Source organism: Nicrophorus vespilloides, unplaced genomic scaffold (genome assembly GCF_001412225.1).
Source record: "Nicrophorus vespilloides isolate i.1.1-1 unplaced genomic scaffold, Nicve_v1.0, whole genome shotgun sequence".
Taxonomy (NCBI): Eukaryota; Metazoa; Arthropoda; class Insecta; order Coleoptera; family Silphidae; genus Nicrophorus; species Nicrophorus vespilloides.
Window position 1 is genome coordinate 13,755 of NW_017099279.1, and position 14,816 is coordinate 28,570.

At 33.5% G+C, this 14,816-nt stretch overlaps 3 protein-coding genes across 3 annotated transcripts; 1 reads left to right on the top strand and 2 right to left on the bottom strand.

Annotated features, from left to right (window-relative positions):
• Positions 1 to 4,732: 4,732 nt before the first annotated feature.
• LOC108564308 (ras-related protein Rab-18) lies at positions 4,733 to 6,109 on the bottom strand. The gene is made up of 4 exons (XM_017923308.1): positions 5,807 to 6,109; positions 5,439 to 5,748; positions 5,259 to 5,384; positions 4,733 to 5,208 (listed from the first exon to the last, which is right to left on the bottom strand). The coding sequence occupies exons 1-4, from the start codon at positions 5,872 to 5,874 to the stop codon at positions 5,101 to 5,103; spliced, it is 612 nt and encodes a 203-aa protein (XP_017778797.1). The 5' UTR covers positions 5,875 to 6,109; the 3' UTR covers positions 4,733 to 5,100.
• A 199-nt stretch (positions 6,110 to 6,308) lies between these two features.
• LOC108564307 (PITH domain-containing protein GA19395) lies at positions 6,309 to 8,190 on the top strand. Its single transcript, XM_017923307.1, has 4 exons — positions 6,309 to 6,586; positions 6,642 to 6,763; positions 6,821 to 6,925; positions 7,756 to 8,190. The coding sequence occupies exons 1-4, from the start codon at positions 6,398 to 6,400 to the stop codon at positions 7,964 to 7,966; spliced, it is 627 nt and encodes a 208-aa protein (XP_017778796.1). The 5' UTR covers positions 6,309 to 6,397; the 3' UTR covers positions 7,967 to 8,190.
• A 929-nt stretch (positions 8,191 to 9,119) lies between these two features.
• Positions 9,120 to 13,540, bottom strand: LOC108564306 (transforming growth factor-beta-induced protein ig-h3; the record flags this gene model as incomplete). Its single annotated transcript, XM_017923306.1, is given in 4 exon segments — positions 9,120 to 10,225; positions 11,011 to 11,496; positions 11,616 to 11,825; positions 13,040 to 13,540. Coding segments are annotated over 4 exon segments (1,535 nt in total), but the record flags the coding sequence as incomplete, so codon positions are not given.
• Between the last annotated feature and the right edge of the window lie 1,276 nt (positions 13,541 to 14,816).

Below are 14,816 nucleotides of genomic sequence, written 5' to 3' on the forward strand. Positions count from 1 at the left end.
ATATATATATTTGCTATGAGTGTTTTTAGTATCCGGCCCTGTAGATCGCGCACCCCCCCTGAAAGGTTCATTGTAAGGGTAGTTCTGGTCGACTGATCAAGCCAGCTGCACTGTGATTTATATCGCAGGTTGTCGCGTGCATTTAGCAACCCTCCCCGTTCATGCTACGGCCCTTCTGAACACAAGAAAAGGCAATGGCACCGCCGCCGCCACCGTGAAATCAGGACCATTCGAACTAAATAGTTACGCTTGTTACTGCAACATTACCGTTTAGTAAATATGTACTTTTCTATATATGCGTGTAAATTGCCTCTGTCGATTTTACTTATTCCACCATAATTTGCACGACGATAACTTAATACACATATTTTGTGTAAATGGACGACATTTATCTCATACGTTTAATTGAATAGCGTTGGATTTGGTAAAATCGTTCAATATTGTAAATTCTATACGATCATTTCAATCTACAAAATTCATATTATTCTTAAAAGTTTAACATGATTTAATTTATGTTTATGTGCATAAAATAATTATATGAAATTGTTGTTAACCTTAAGATATTTAATTAAATAAATAAAAAGGTTTATTACAACATTGACAGAAAGTAAACATAAATATTTACGTTTGCATAATTCAAATTATAACAAAATAAAATGAAAATTTACCGTTATAAAACGGACGGACAGCCTAAAAAAATCATATTTGTGCATAATTAAATCGATTTTCTATTGATTTCGCTTACTTCTGAAATTATGTTTTATACATTATGAAATTAAATTCAATTATATTTATGTAATAGTTACAAAGAAACCTATCTGCTTGTATTGTTTCATAATTTAAGTTGTAACTAATTTCGCCGTCATGTCTAGGATATTCTATATATTTATATATATCGCTGTAAATGCGAAATGACATAACCGTATACTGAAATTAAACGGAATTTTTAACTAAACCGTAATTGTAACCGGAACGAAAAATTGCTTAATTGTAAAACCGAAACGAAATTTCAATCACGGTTAATTTCGGTTCAATTTGGTCAGTCTATTATGAATAGAGTATATAAACAAATATAAATTTATAAGAGACATCGATGAAGTTTCTTTGAATACTCCAAATTCTTTTTTCAAACAAAAAAATATATAATAAACATCTATATAAATAAAGCGACAAAATAGAGAAAATTTGAAGAAGAAATTGCAAGCACAAGTCTTGCACAAATAACATTAGAACAAACTCAAAAGAAAGTGATTAAAAAGGATATTACTGTAAACATGACTGAAGAAACATTACAAAGTGCATGTGTTGAACTAGTCACTAATTAATTTTTATTTCTTTTGTATTTTAAATTTTATAATTGAAAACAATAGTAAAAATGAAATTTGGTAAATAAAATTAAATCAAAATTTGATATTTTAACTAATCAATTTAAATTGTTTTTTTTTTTTCGATTTTAAATTTTAATTTCAACCGGAACTGAACCGAAATTTTTAAACGAACCGAAACCGTATCTGGAACGTAACCGTAAACCGGAACGAAATTAATTTAGGTTAGACTCTCTGTTTACTACCGGTATCATTTCAGGATTTGATGTAAATTTCTTTTCGACCATTGAAATTTTTCACTTTCTAATTAGGTGATGCAAAACATCGTCTTTGTCTTCTTTCACAAAATTTAAAAATTCTCTTTTAAACTTCAGTTTCAATTTCATACTGTACTTATTATTTATTATTATTTTCTTAAATAAATGTGTTCGTAGCAAAATAAATACTGCAGTTCCGATTTCAAAATGAAATAGTCTTCATGATGCAAACATGCAACAACTATTTTTAGATTTTTACTAGAGTCTTTCTGATCTATTCAATATGTGCTAATATTAGATAAGTTTTCAAATCCACTTCTTCCACCAGCACATTGAATAATCATTTGTTAAATCTGTTATATTTATGAAAAGATCTTTTGTTATTTTAAACCGATTATACGTCTATTATAACTTGCACAGTAAATTATTCAGCGTATATCAAATGATAATCAAATAATGTGTCCATTAGCTATTAGTAGCAGATAATTGTTGGTGTTAGGCTCGAAGGCACGTGCGGTCTTCGCCGGCGCACGCGACTCTTCATCCGGCAGTTTATCTGATATCCATATTTCACAGATGAGAGGAGGCGCACACGGAAAGCGAACACACAAAGCGACTAAAGCCTTTTGGAATTACCAAACAGTAACTAGCGGCACGTGCCAAAACAAACATTATCGCGACTGGTTTCACTTACAAGTACCCGAGTGTGTCACCACAAGTGGTTATTTAACACCTCGCCTCAAAAGCACAAAGCAGCGTAAACATAAATAAAGCAAGTATTCAATATAATCGGAAGCATAGGAAAACTAGTGGGATCATTTTTTAATATAGTTTCTCATGGGAAATTAGGAACTAATATTTATTTCGCACATCTGCTTGTATTATTGCATACGCTAATATATCAACACAACTAATGTTGATTTTCTTTTTATACTTTGAAGCATAGAACTTTAGTTTACGAAAAAAGTAAATAGTCCGAAGTATTAACTATTCTATACCGTTTTAACACGAACAAATTTATCAGTTTTTCGCTTCTAAAAGTATAATTTTATAATTTCTACAAGGGAAAGTGTTTGATAAGAAAAGTGAAGTGTATGTATGTTTATATTCATGAAGCCTATATAGTAATCTCAGTTTAAGTAAATATTTTAGAGAAGACATTTATGTGAAATATAAAGAAAAGTTTGATTAAAAATATAAATTACTATTTATATATTTTCAGATATCTGAGCTATATAGCTTTAATATATGTGATCCAGTTATTTCACTGTTTGCACATCGTTGGTCTGTTGGTCGGCGCGAGGAGAAAAACGGGAGCTCAGTAGTGTAATAGAATATTCTTATACAGGAGTCGAACTAGATGGATGGACAGATGGCCATAAAACGAATTGAATTATTCAAAGGGAGTAAATAATTGGCACAGAGGGGTAAACTGGTGGTCTGTAGACGCCTTCGGCCCTTTGTGCAGCTGTAGACGTGTATATGTGTTCCGCACATAATCTATATTTGCTTTGCGAACGTAAAACAACACTTGACTAATATGAATATTTGATTACTAGTACCTATTACATAGCAAACATCGAAACCAAATCTGCCCAAAACACGCACCAAATCAATTATTCACAAGGAAAAATCCAAAGTAAAGAAGCATACATAAAAGAAAAACGTTACTCACGTTATTCATTGAACGCGTTAAAGCATGAAAATGAATAATTAACAATAATTGACGCACTGGACCCATTTTTTACGCAGCCCGCAATGAGGATTAAACACGGATTTCTGGCCGCAAAAAAAAATTGCCATATTTTCGGAAACGATATTTTTCCCCTAAATGTGCCAAAGCTTTAAGCGAACAATTGGAGGATTTACAATATTTCCATGCGTTTTCATTTACGTAATACCCAACTGTTACCAAACATAAATCATCCAGATTAAACGCGCGCACTGTTACGAAGGAGCTGAAAATATTTGTAATTCAAGATTGGAACCCTGTTTTTGTGTTTAGATTTTACCGGTTGTTTGCGATTTGGCGTGAGCCCTAAACAAATATGAGTCGTGGCTAATAATGTAGTGCACACTTCATTATGAATATGTGTGGCACGTATTCAGGAAGCTACGCTACGCTCCGTGCAGTGAAAGGGTGTCAGTTGGAACCATTAATCAGATCTTTTATTGTCACCAATTGTCCGCCCCTTTTTTGGAAAGGGTTGCTGCGCCGAGGAGTGCCCTCGTGTGGCCGTGCAAATCTCGCGGACGTTTCGAACGACCACCGAAAAATCAGCTGTGATTTTAATGATTTAAAATAATAAATGATAGTAACAAAAAAAACACCCCTAGTTATATGACAGAATAAAAAAAATTAAAATGGTATTCAAATTTAAAAAAAAGTAATGATATAACGTAACAAAACTATTAGTTCATGATAAGACGATGAGAGTTGAAGAAAAACACAATTATTTATAAATTTTATACTAGTAATTGGCTAAAAGAAATATAAATTTAGGTAAAAAAAGGACATATCCGCAGTCTTTTCGTCTTGGAAATAATATCTGTGAACCGATTAGAGAAAAAGAATCCAAAAATTATTCTGATTTAGAAAGAAGTCTTATTGTTGAGTGATCAAAGAAATCACATCGTATTGTTTTATAACACTAAATCAAGTTATAGAATGATAAAAAAAAATAAACATTAGATTTAGATATGGCACAAATATATGTAGATTTATCTTGCGCATTTGCCAATTGCCATAGCAAAATTTAGCGTAAAGTAAACAAATTTATTAACTAATATTCATTCGTAATCATCTCAAATTTACGGGACGATTTTTAGAAAAGAATATTTCAGACCATAAAACGCATTCTAATAAATCTATTTTTTATATGTAAATGTTTCTTATTATCATATTTTGAAAATTTAGATATACAGTTTAAATCTATGTAGTTGTGTGAGTTAAAAATGAAGTTTATTGAAGTAGTTTAACATTCACAAATTGAGTTTTTTCAATGATCGAAATTGTAGTTTATATACTTCATAAAATTAAGCAACTATAATGTAATGTAGGCAACCAAACGAGCGAATTCCACGTCTTATTAAATCAATAGATAGCTATTCGATATATTTATTTGATCATAAACAACAAATCTAAATATATACATTTTATACAGACGTATATTTTCTAAAATATTCGAGACTTGTACAAGCATGTTTTTTTATACGCATTATTACATTAATAGTAAGGAATAAACGTAAGAGCAAATCATTGACCAATGGATAAGCAAATCTTATGTTAAAGATTATTAAAATATAAGACTCAAATTTTCAAAATCACATAACGATAATCCAAAGAAAAATACATTTCAGATGATTCTTGAAAATATAAATGACACACCTTTCATACCCCCATTACTTAAAAACAACATTAGAGACAAAGATCAATGATTTTCGTGGGGTTAAAGCTAACGTTATAAAAAAATTATCATTGAAATTAAAAAAATATTATGCATATTTTTTTTAAATCATTACGCTAAACTGCAGTAACCGCTGCAATTTGCTGACCCGTGCTCCTTTTCTTCCCCTATGTGAATTCCACCACCATAAGAATCCCATAGACCAGGAGTTTGAATAATCTAAAAGGATGTAAATTAATTTTTTCATAAAAATATATCAATTTGTATACCTTATGAACTAATTCTTCAAAAGCGGATTGAACTCCATCTTTAGTTTTAGCGCTTGCTTCTATAAATAAAGTCTGGTGTCTTCTAGCAAACTTCAAGCCATCTTCTCTGCTCACTTCTCTATTCTCCTAAAATACATAGCTTTGCAAGGGATGTACTATTAATAAATTATCCAAACTTACCACATCTATTTTGTTCCCAACAATCATTTTAACAATGTTACTCTTCGTAGAATATGTTTCCAATTCATTCAACCAATTTCCTAGTTTCGAGAAACTAGCTGCACTGCTTACATCGTACACCAAGATTGCTCCTTGTGCATCCCTATAATATGATGGTGTTAATGTTCTGAACCGTTCCTGTCCGGCAGTATCCCAGATAGCCAATTTTATTGCACTTCCATCCACATCCATTCGCTTAGTCTTGAAATCAACACCTATGGTTAAGGTCTGCTCAGGATCAAAGTTATCATCAGTGAAACGTAGCAGCAGACTTAAAAAGAAAAGAACAACTCTGATTTCTGATTAATTATACATTGAAATTAACTCACCTAGATTTTCCAACGCCACTTTCCCCAATTATTAAGAGTTTCAGAGTTGTTAAGATGTTTTCTTCCATTGTGTAAATGCGTAATTTGTTGATATAATGACGAAACCTTGAAATTTTGTAACAGTCACTTCTGTTAGTTATACAGCACAATTTTTACTATTTATTGTTACAAGTGAATAATGTCTCTTCGTTTCTCCAGTTTATAGGAAAAGTTAATAGTAATATTATTTTGATATCTGCCTTGGCCCTTTAATTTGATTCTCTTTGACAATTACTGACAATTTACGTCATTGGTTGGCTGACCTGACCCAACCTGACCCGATCTTATTGAATATTTATGTTTTTCTTGTAGATTTTTCTGATTACAATTTTAGATTCAAGTTTAAAATTACTATTTAAAGATTGATTGCTCTCGTCATTGGATATGTCCATATAAAAATTTGAAGATATCAATAATTTTGAATGGTTACGCGGCTGACTTCATTTGTATTATTAATTGAAGGTTAACATAGTGCCAATATAGTGCAGAAAAGTAAGGCAAATTGTGCAGAATAGTGAATGCATCGTGGATGATCAATTGATTTTCTTTGAAATGGCTCCGCATAATCACGGAAACAGTTGTGAGGGAGATCACGATCACGATGAAACCCCTGAAATGGGTTTACAGTACAGCCTGTACGCGAAAATCGACAAGGACAACTTGGTTTGTTTGAACGAGGTTTCCGAAGGTTCCGGTAAACTCGTCTTCAAACCGTGGGAGGATAGGTTGAATTTCGAGGCGGTACGTTAATTCTCTCTATAGTTTATATAGACTCTCTAATAATCATAGAGAATAGTTTGTAGAATCTGATGCTGATGAAGAATTGCTCTTTAATATTCCTTTCACTGGTAACATAAAGTTGAAAGGTATTATTCTTGTTGGTGGTGAAGATGACTCACATCCAGCCAAGATGAGACTGTAATTGTTTTTAAATAATTTGAGAGAGAGGTAGATTTTGAATGTATACAATTGTAGATTCAAAAACAGACCACAGATGAATTTTGATGATATTGCTTGTGTTGCTGATCAAGAATTTGAATTGCACCATGACACCAATGGGACATTGGAATATTCAACTAAGTAAGTGATTTTCAATGATCTAACATTCTATACCTATTATTACTACATTTTTGAGTATTTAGTGCTTAGTTGTGACTTCAGTAATAACACATTGTCAAGTATGTCACATTTTGAAGTTTGTCAAATATGTGTAAAAACAAATTCATAGCTTCTGGTAAAAAAAGCAGATCTGATTTTTTGGTGAGTTACCAACAATAAGAGTATGCAACTTATTCACCAGAAATACAGTTATAAATCTATCTATAACTGAGATACATTTGAATATTAACACTACAAAATAAACCGGTGGCAATCGCAATCCCGACAACCGAAATCCCGAGTGTATCGAAATCCCGACTATATCGAAATCCCAACAGTGTCTTTTATTATTATAAATTTCTACAATAACATTTTTATGGTAGTCGGGATTTCGATATAGTCGGGATTTTGATACAGTCGGGATTTTAATACAGTCGGTAACATAAACATATCAGTAATTAATAGATTTTTGCAAAACGCAAATTATGATATGTATAAACATAATATGATAATATAATTTGTGCACGCACCACAGGTTGGCGACCGCTGATTTAGAATATAGTGGAACCTCGCTTAACGAACAAAATGAATTATAAGAATAATGTCTCGCTTAACGAGCAACGTTTCGCATAACGAGTGATGATGAGAAGAGAAGTCCCGAATTGTACGCATGCTACAACATTTTTAAAACTTGAGTACACATATTGTGTGTATTTTTGAATATGTTTCACTATATGAGTAATAATCCGGAAATTTTGGAACGGTTTAAACTCGTTAAGTATATTGTTAAATGTTGTTGTTATTGCTTTCAGGGTTGTTACATTCAACACTGTTCATCATTTGACTATCCATATTCCAAGCAATTTTGGGGCCGATCAAACCAAGATTTACTACATTGGATTGAGAGGCGAATTCACTGAGGCTCATAGACATGGCGTGACTATTTGCACATACGAATCGTCTCCGAACATGTCCGACCACAAGAATCCCTTGACCGACAGCGTTAACCAGCAAATACAATAGATAAATTGTCTTTCTATATTACCATTAAGTTATTACACCTGCTATTAAATTGAATTAACTATATTAACTAATAGATGCAAAGAGATGTTGTAGAGAAAGCTTAGTTACAAATTTAATGTGCCAAAGAAAGATAACTGCTTTAGAAAACTATATCATATCACGAATGTAGTGAATTGTTGAACGTATTCCTATGTTTTTAAGTATAAAAATGATATTTTATGAAAGCTATATTTTTATCTTACAAAAAAAAATATTGAATATCCTATAAATTACTTATATTATTTTTGTACTTATATTTCTTTATTTAATGTGTTTTGAATAATAATTACAACTTACTGGTAAAGTATTTAGTTATCTTATTTTAACTGTTGTGTAGTAGTCATTGTCAGAGTTAAGCAACATATAAATGACATACGCCAACTCGGGACAAATGTAATGATACTCTATGAAAACGGAGGAAATTTTCAATAAAAACAAGAACAAAAAAACAATTCTTCCACTTTTCGTTCTAATTTTGTTGTATGATTCATTTGTCAAATTTGAGGCTAGACTTAAACGTAGTTTTCTCATACTTGCTATAGTTTTGGGTCTTCCTTTTATAGATTTTGGAACCAAATTAAAATATTAGGTTTCGGGTCTGAATTAGATGGTTTTGAACTTTTGCTGATGACTTTGTATTCGCAATATTTTATTGTTATTTAATAGTAAACATGGACAATATTGCATACGTCTATTTATTAACAATTTAAATTATATTTGTGACAATTATTATTACGTATTTATATAAGCATAAATATTTGAGAAGACGAATATTGAAAATATCAATACCACAAGTTAGTAAAACATTATAAAATAACTGTTTCATTCACATCGTTGTAAACTTTAGAAACAATACGCAATATTTTTTTGTAAAATTTTGTTTACCAATGGTTTATAAATAATTGAGGATGTAACAACATGTGTTCGTAAATAGTTTGTTTGCAAAGGAACTTGCCAGGATTAGGATTAATACTTTATTTAGCCGTTTATAAAATATAAATGTCGTTTAATGCAATGAACATTCAAGTTGCAGCATTTCCTGGCAACCATTAAAGTGAAGGTAAATTATGTAGCGTAATAAAATAAAAAAAAAGTATTACAGTTCACGACGCCGTGTGTTTTGATAACAATATATTTGTACTAAAAATAACAATTGACTTTATACAAGTTAATACATATTAGACAAAAATAGTAGATTTTGTGGGTACGTCGAAAGAATAATACAGTAAATAAACTTAATAATAAAATAAACTTAGTAAATGTAGAATATATATATATATAAAAATAAAATATAAAAGATCATGTGTTCCGCTTCAAAACAAAATACGACAGAAAAGAAAGATACATACAGGTTCATAAATTGCATCTACTTCATACATCCAATACATTAATGATATTTGCTTATTTATTTATTTATTATATATCTTATAGACACGTAAAATACATTAATGTTATATAAATTTATATAAATAATTTGCAAAACCTATGTATATTTTTTTTTTAACTTTATGACACATACACATTCATATCTCAGTCATTTTAGTTTAAATTTAATTCAGAGCATCCGCGAATTCCTCAAATGATATGCTTAAAATGTTAAATATATATATATATATACTAGATGGACAAAGATAAGCTACGCTCGACATTGTTAGATTAAAACACACAATTGCACATTTATAGTTAGTTACGTTTATTTCTTTTGTATCTACATAAGGAATTCGACACGATCGATTCGAAAATCGGGACCGAGGAGTCGTGTTTCCCACACACAAATTTTCATTTTCAAGCATTCAATAGATTTCATGATATGGATGGATGCGCGCATTCGTCATAACTGCAAATCAATGGAGACAGATAGACAGAGAGATACGCTATTTATTTATTTTATTCTTATGGAGTTGGCGTCGGAGTTGGTTGTAGACTCTGGGACATCTGTGGTATCGTTCTTGAATTCGGCGTCGGCGAAGAGGACATCCGGCAAGGAACCACCGGTCTCGGTTAATTCTTCAGGCACGGCTTCAACTTCCTTCGTGGTGAATTTCTGTGCGACGGTTGTTGTTGCTAGAACTGGTGTAGTCGTTTCCAAAGGTGCTGCCTTGGTCAGTGATAGGAATTCGGTGTTTGCGAATAAAACTTTATCGATGTAGAACATCGTTCCCAAGTTGTATACGAAAACTTCGCTCTCGACAATGTCTGCCTTGTTTATGGTAACGTTCTCTATAAAGTACGAAATAGAAAGAAAAAGGCCATAGAAAAAGAAAACAGAAGTAAATTAATAAATTGGTCGGAATTGCGTTCGTCTTCTTCGGCCAATGGATTAAATCCGTGCACACAAAAGCGAATCAATTTTAATTGAATAATGTTTAATAACAATCAAGGTCGGTAGTGGAAATTGCGGTGTTGGTTTCGAGTAGTTCTTGTCGCTCCGGCCCGAGCGCGAAGCCGCAATCCAATTTATCTTTGCTCGCGGTTACTATATTATGACGCGTACCGTGTAAACACTAGCTTCCTACTAATTACACTTTGAACTAGTTCAAAAACTGGAATTATAATGAAACACACCTCGTCGCCATGTGTTTCTACCAGTTCTATCTTAAACCACACGTACCTACTACTGTTCTCATCCTAATTTCATAAATATTTGATTCCAAACAACGGCTTATCTTAAATATTAAACGAATTACTTGATTCCGGTGAAACAAAACATTTCTTTAAAGTAATTAATGTGAAAACTTTAATTATTATTTTGCACGAGATTCGCTCGAACTTAATAAACATTAAATAAAGAAACCGTAAGCTTGAAAAATGACGAAAAGCTAATTAAGTAGCACGGAATGAGATTCTTCGGTCGGATGCGGGAAGGCGAGGACGAGAAGAAGAAAATGAAGGAAAAAAAAACGAAAACAACAAAGATAAATGAGACGGGGGGGTTGACCAAGATTGAGAATGGACGCAAGAATGCGGCTGGGAATTCGACCGCTAATTATATTTTCTGCACTCACCTTTCGATCTTCTCACGTGGATCGTTTTGTTGCCCAAAGTCGTAAGTGTGGTATTGTCCTTGAGGTCGCGATCGTACAATCGTCCTTTAACGAAGTGATTCAACAGGATTTCCAAACCCTCGCCGGTGGATAGATAATTATCGGGCATCTTGTCCAGACCGAGTTCCTCGAAAGCGGTGTCCGTCGGAACGAAGAAAGTGTAGCCTGTACCAGAGACGTGAGGAGCTAAATCTGCCAAGTTAAGGAAGCGGGTTATGTGAGAGAATCTTCTGTCCCGTTCTAGGGCCAAGAAGGCGTGGGATAAGAATTGGGCTCCGAACCATGGGAAGGCCAGCAACGGTGGCGTTTCTTTATCTCTATGTTGCTGGTGAAGTCTCGAGACCACAGATTCACTGACGAAGAGGACTTCGCTAATAAACATAATGTTTCCTTTGGGTAATGGAGTGTCCCCTTTAACGACGGATGCACCATTCACGGTGAGATTCGCTAAAGAAATTGTTATAGAATTAAAAAGTTATCTCTCTGCAGCGAACCGTAATAAAAGTAATGCAGGGGAACGACGTAAAAGTAGAACTTGTTCTTTATGAAATAAAGGGAATACCTACGAGCCTTCTTGAAGACGACCTCGCGTCCGCCCAAAGTTTTCGCCACATGTCCTGATTTAATGTTGTCCTGTTTCAGGTTTCCTTTGACGAAGTGGTTTATTATCACGCTTTCGGTGAACTCGGGAACACTGAACGGGTAAAATCCCCAGTCTATTGGGTGCCACCTCTGGAATGCATGATCAGTTGGCACGAATACCGTGTATTCTTCATCTGGAATAAACACGACAACAAAACATAAAACCTTGCCACAAACAAACAAACAAATCTACTTGACAAACTTTTGTTAATTAATTATCGATTTTGTCGATATCATATTTTGATTCGTAAAGGGTGCTTGACCGGACTGACATAAATTTAATTAATTTAGACGCAATTATAACCCTTGTACATTCACACAATCGTGATAGATGTATAAACATCACGCTGATGGCAAAATAAATTCATCCCATTTGATGTAAAGTAATGAAAATGAGGGAATAAAAAAATTGTATGAAAAACGAGCAGAGCGTTATTTTTTTTTAGGGATCGCGTAACAAAATGTACTGTTATAAAAGTGACTTCTGAATCGATAAACAGGGAGTTTTCGAGTCTCAGCGGGGAAAAGAATTATGTAAAGTAATAACACTCCCCTGCAAACTTAATGTACATTACTGCTACGATGTTTATCGTAATAATAATATGTTGAATCCAAGCATTTAGCGGAACAAGGAAAATGCGAAAAACGCTTATATCCAGTAAACGTGCATAAAACGCATTTTATCCAGGTGAATTGTGTAACATTATTATTCACTTTCATGCCAGGAAAAATAAAACAAATTTATTCGCTTTACCGTTTGTACAATTCCCAAATGACTTTTGTCAAATCTGCTTGTCCTTATTTCATAATCATTTAACTTATATGTTTATGATTTTTAGTATTAGAAAGTATTTCAATTAATTAATATTCACTTAATATAAATTATGAAATGAGAAAATGAAGTGATTAATTATCGTTTCCTTGTAGTTTGAAGAAAATTTATATCTTTAACAAATTGAGGAGTGTTATAGCCATAATCATAAAATTTATGAGGGAAATTTATTGGAATTAATATGAACGCATAGATAAAGGGTGAAAGGTATGCAAAACTATAAAAATGTGATATATAATTTAGAGTTTTGGGACAGGGGAATGCGTAACGGGCAGAGTGTAAAATAATAGATTCATAAATGTCAACCATATATCAGCAAGAATTGCATTCGAAACTGTGCCTGTCCGGGTTCACAATGGCGCGTGAAATGGTGAAGTATGTGAGAATGTTTGTTACCAAGCTGTCACCGGCTAAATATGTGTCGGCAAGCTTTTCCAAAAAAAATAATAAAAGGTTTATGCAAGAACCAAAAAAAAAAAAAAATGGAACGAAAAGGAACAGGTGGCGAAAACTTACCGTCAGTTAAAAGTTTGGAGACGTTCGATCTGGATAGGAAGTGTTGAAAAACGCGCACGCCGCTCTTGAGCAGCGAGAGCACTTGCATAATGTTCTCGATGAAAGTGGCATTGCTGGTCTTCGTCTTCCTCTCCTCTTTGACGTTCACTACATCGATCATACCGACGACCGAGGTTTTGGTCTTGTTTCGTTTTAATTCCAAATCATCTGGGAATAGGTAATTATCCAGGACGACGAGCAGCCCGTTCGGCCGGATCAATTTCGTTTCCAAAATGTTTGCACCGTTGGCCCTCAGCTTACCCTCCTTCGCCGGCGAAAGGGTGAACGTTCGTCCGCCCAATGTCGTCACGCTTCTCTCGCTCGTCACGTTATCCACATCCAAATGCGGCCCCAGGACAACGTGATCCATTAAAAGTTTCCTGACAAGCTCCGGATGGTGCAGCAGCCCGTCATCCTCGATGATCGCAGTATTCTTTGGCGCCAATATCGTGAAGGACTCATCTGAAAAGGATGAAATTCATTAGACCCCAGAACTTCCATTCATGAGACTCGTTCAGGAAAAAAAAAAATAAAAAAAACTTTCCAGCCCCCGCACAGAAGATTTCAATTAAGCGAAGAGAAAAAAACGAAAGATCTAGGGGAAATATTCGCAGCAGGGATTCCCTCCCTGATGGCAATAATAAAACTTTAATGCAACTTTAATGTTTCGGGCCGAAATCAAAAGATCATCGTCTTTTGATCCAGCTACCGGCGAACAAAGAACAAAAAAATAAACCGCAAGTAAAGAGATGAAAAGGAAGCACAGAAAAAAACGTCGGTCGGTTGTAATTAATTAAATCTGAATGCGTGTTTGTTTTCATAAAGCTCGAGTGGAATCTCGTGAATTTTGTTTTGAAATCCAGATTTTATTTTACCTGAATTATTTTAATTGCAGAAGATCAAACAGCTTTTATTATTGTTATGGATCCTTGTTTTCGCATTTTCTCCGGAAAACGAAACCGCATGTGAGGAGACTCTAAAATGTTGTCTATCTTATTTTGAACTTTCGTTTTTTGGCTTTTCCTCTTGCGAACGAGAGAGGAAGATAAAATGGCTGTAATATTCTTCACGAACTGTTAATATTCAGTGCAATTCGCACCCGGACAGCCCTCTCGGTTACGGAATGAAGAGAGGAGACTCGGCACAATAGGAATTACTGTGTGAGTGTGTATGCCGTTGATGTTCAACAGCCAGATCATTTTTATCGTTTCACTTAAAGGGTGAAATTGTAATTTTCTTCCACGCTCGTCTACTTCTCTCTACTTTATGTTGCACGACGTGGAACAACATAAAGTTGCCGTCGAGTATTCACTTTCATTGCGAATTACCGAGACCGATAACCTGTGATCCTGCATTTGTAATTCTCTTACATTTATTAGTGCTCCGCTCTACGTGCTCTGAACCAAGCGTTACGAATTAATGTATACTCCAATAGATTTTACATTACATTTACATTTTAATAATACTATTTCATTTTGCACGGTTTACACAACTTAAGCTATTTGGAAATTCGATATACACTCGATCCTCTTTTCATGCGGTTTTTATTTCAAGAAACATTTTTTTTAAATAACTATTTTGACACGTTTTGACACAAATTGGCAAACCATTTCATCGAAAAAGATGATAATTCTGAACGAACATTCAAGTTTCAGAATTGCATTTCTGGATATCAGGAATTGTACAAGAAAAATAGCAACTTTGACAATATAATCAGTGATTAAACTTTGCGATGGCT

Bases quoted from the DNA above. Each gene is read 5' to 3' on its own strand.
- LOC108564307 (XM_017923307.1), top strand. From the start codon at position 6,398: ATGGCTCCGCATAATCACGGAAACAGTTGTGAGGGAGATCACGATCAC. The intron at 6,764-6,820 runs GTAATTGTTTTT...ATACAATTGTAG, and splicing joins CATCCAGCCAAGATGAGACT to ATTCAAAAACAGACCACAGA. The intron at 6,926-7,755 runs GTAAGTGATTTT...TATTGCTTTCAG, and splicing joins ACATTGGAATATTCAACTAA to GGTTGTTACATTCAACACTG.
- LOC108564308 (XM_017923308.1), bottom strand. From the start codon at position 5,874: ATGGAAGAAAACATCTTAACAACTCTGAAACTCTTAATAATTGGGGAA. The intron at 5,385-5,438 runs GTAAGTTTGGAT...TATGTATTTTAG, and splicing joins TTGGGAACAAAATAGATGTG to GAGAATAGAGAAGTGAGCAG. The intron at 5,209-5,258 runs GTATACAAATTG...ACATCCTTTTAG, and splicing joins TTGAAGAATTAGTTCATAAG to ATTATTCAAACTCCTGGTCT.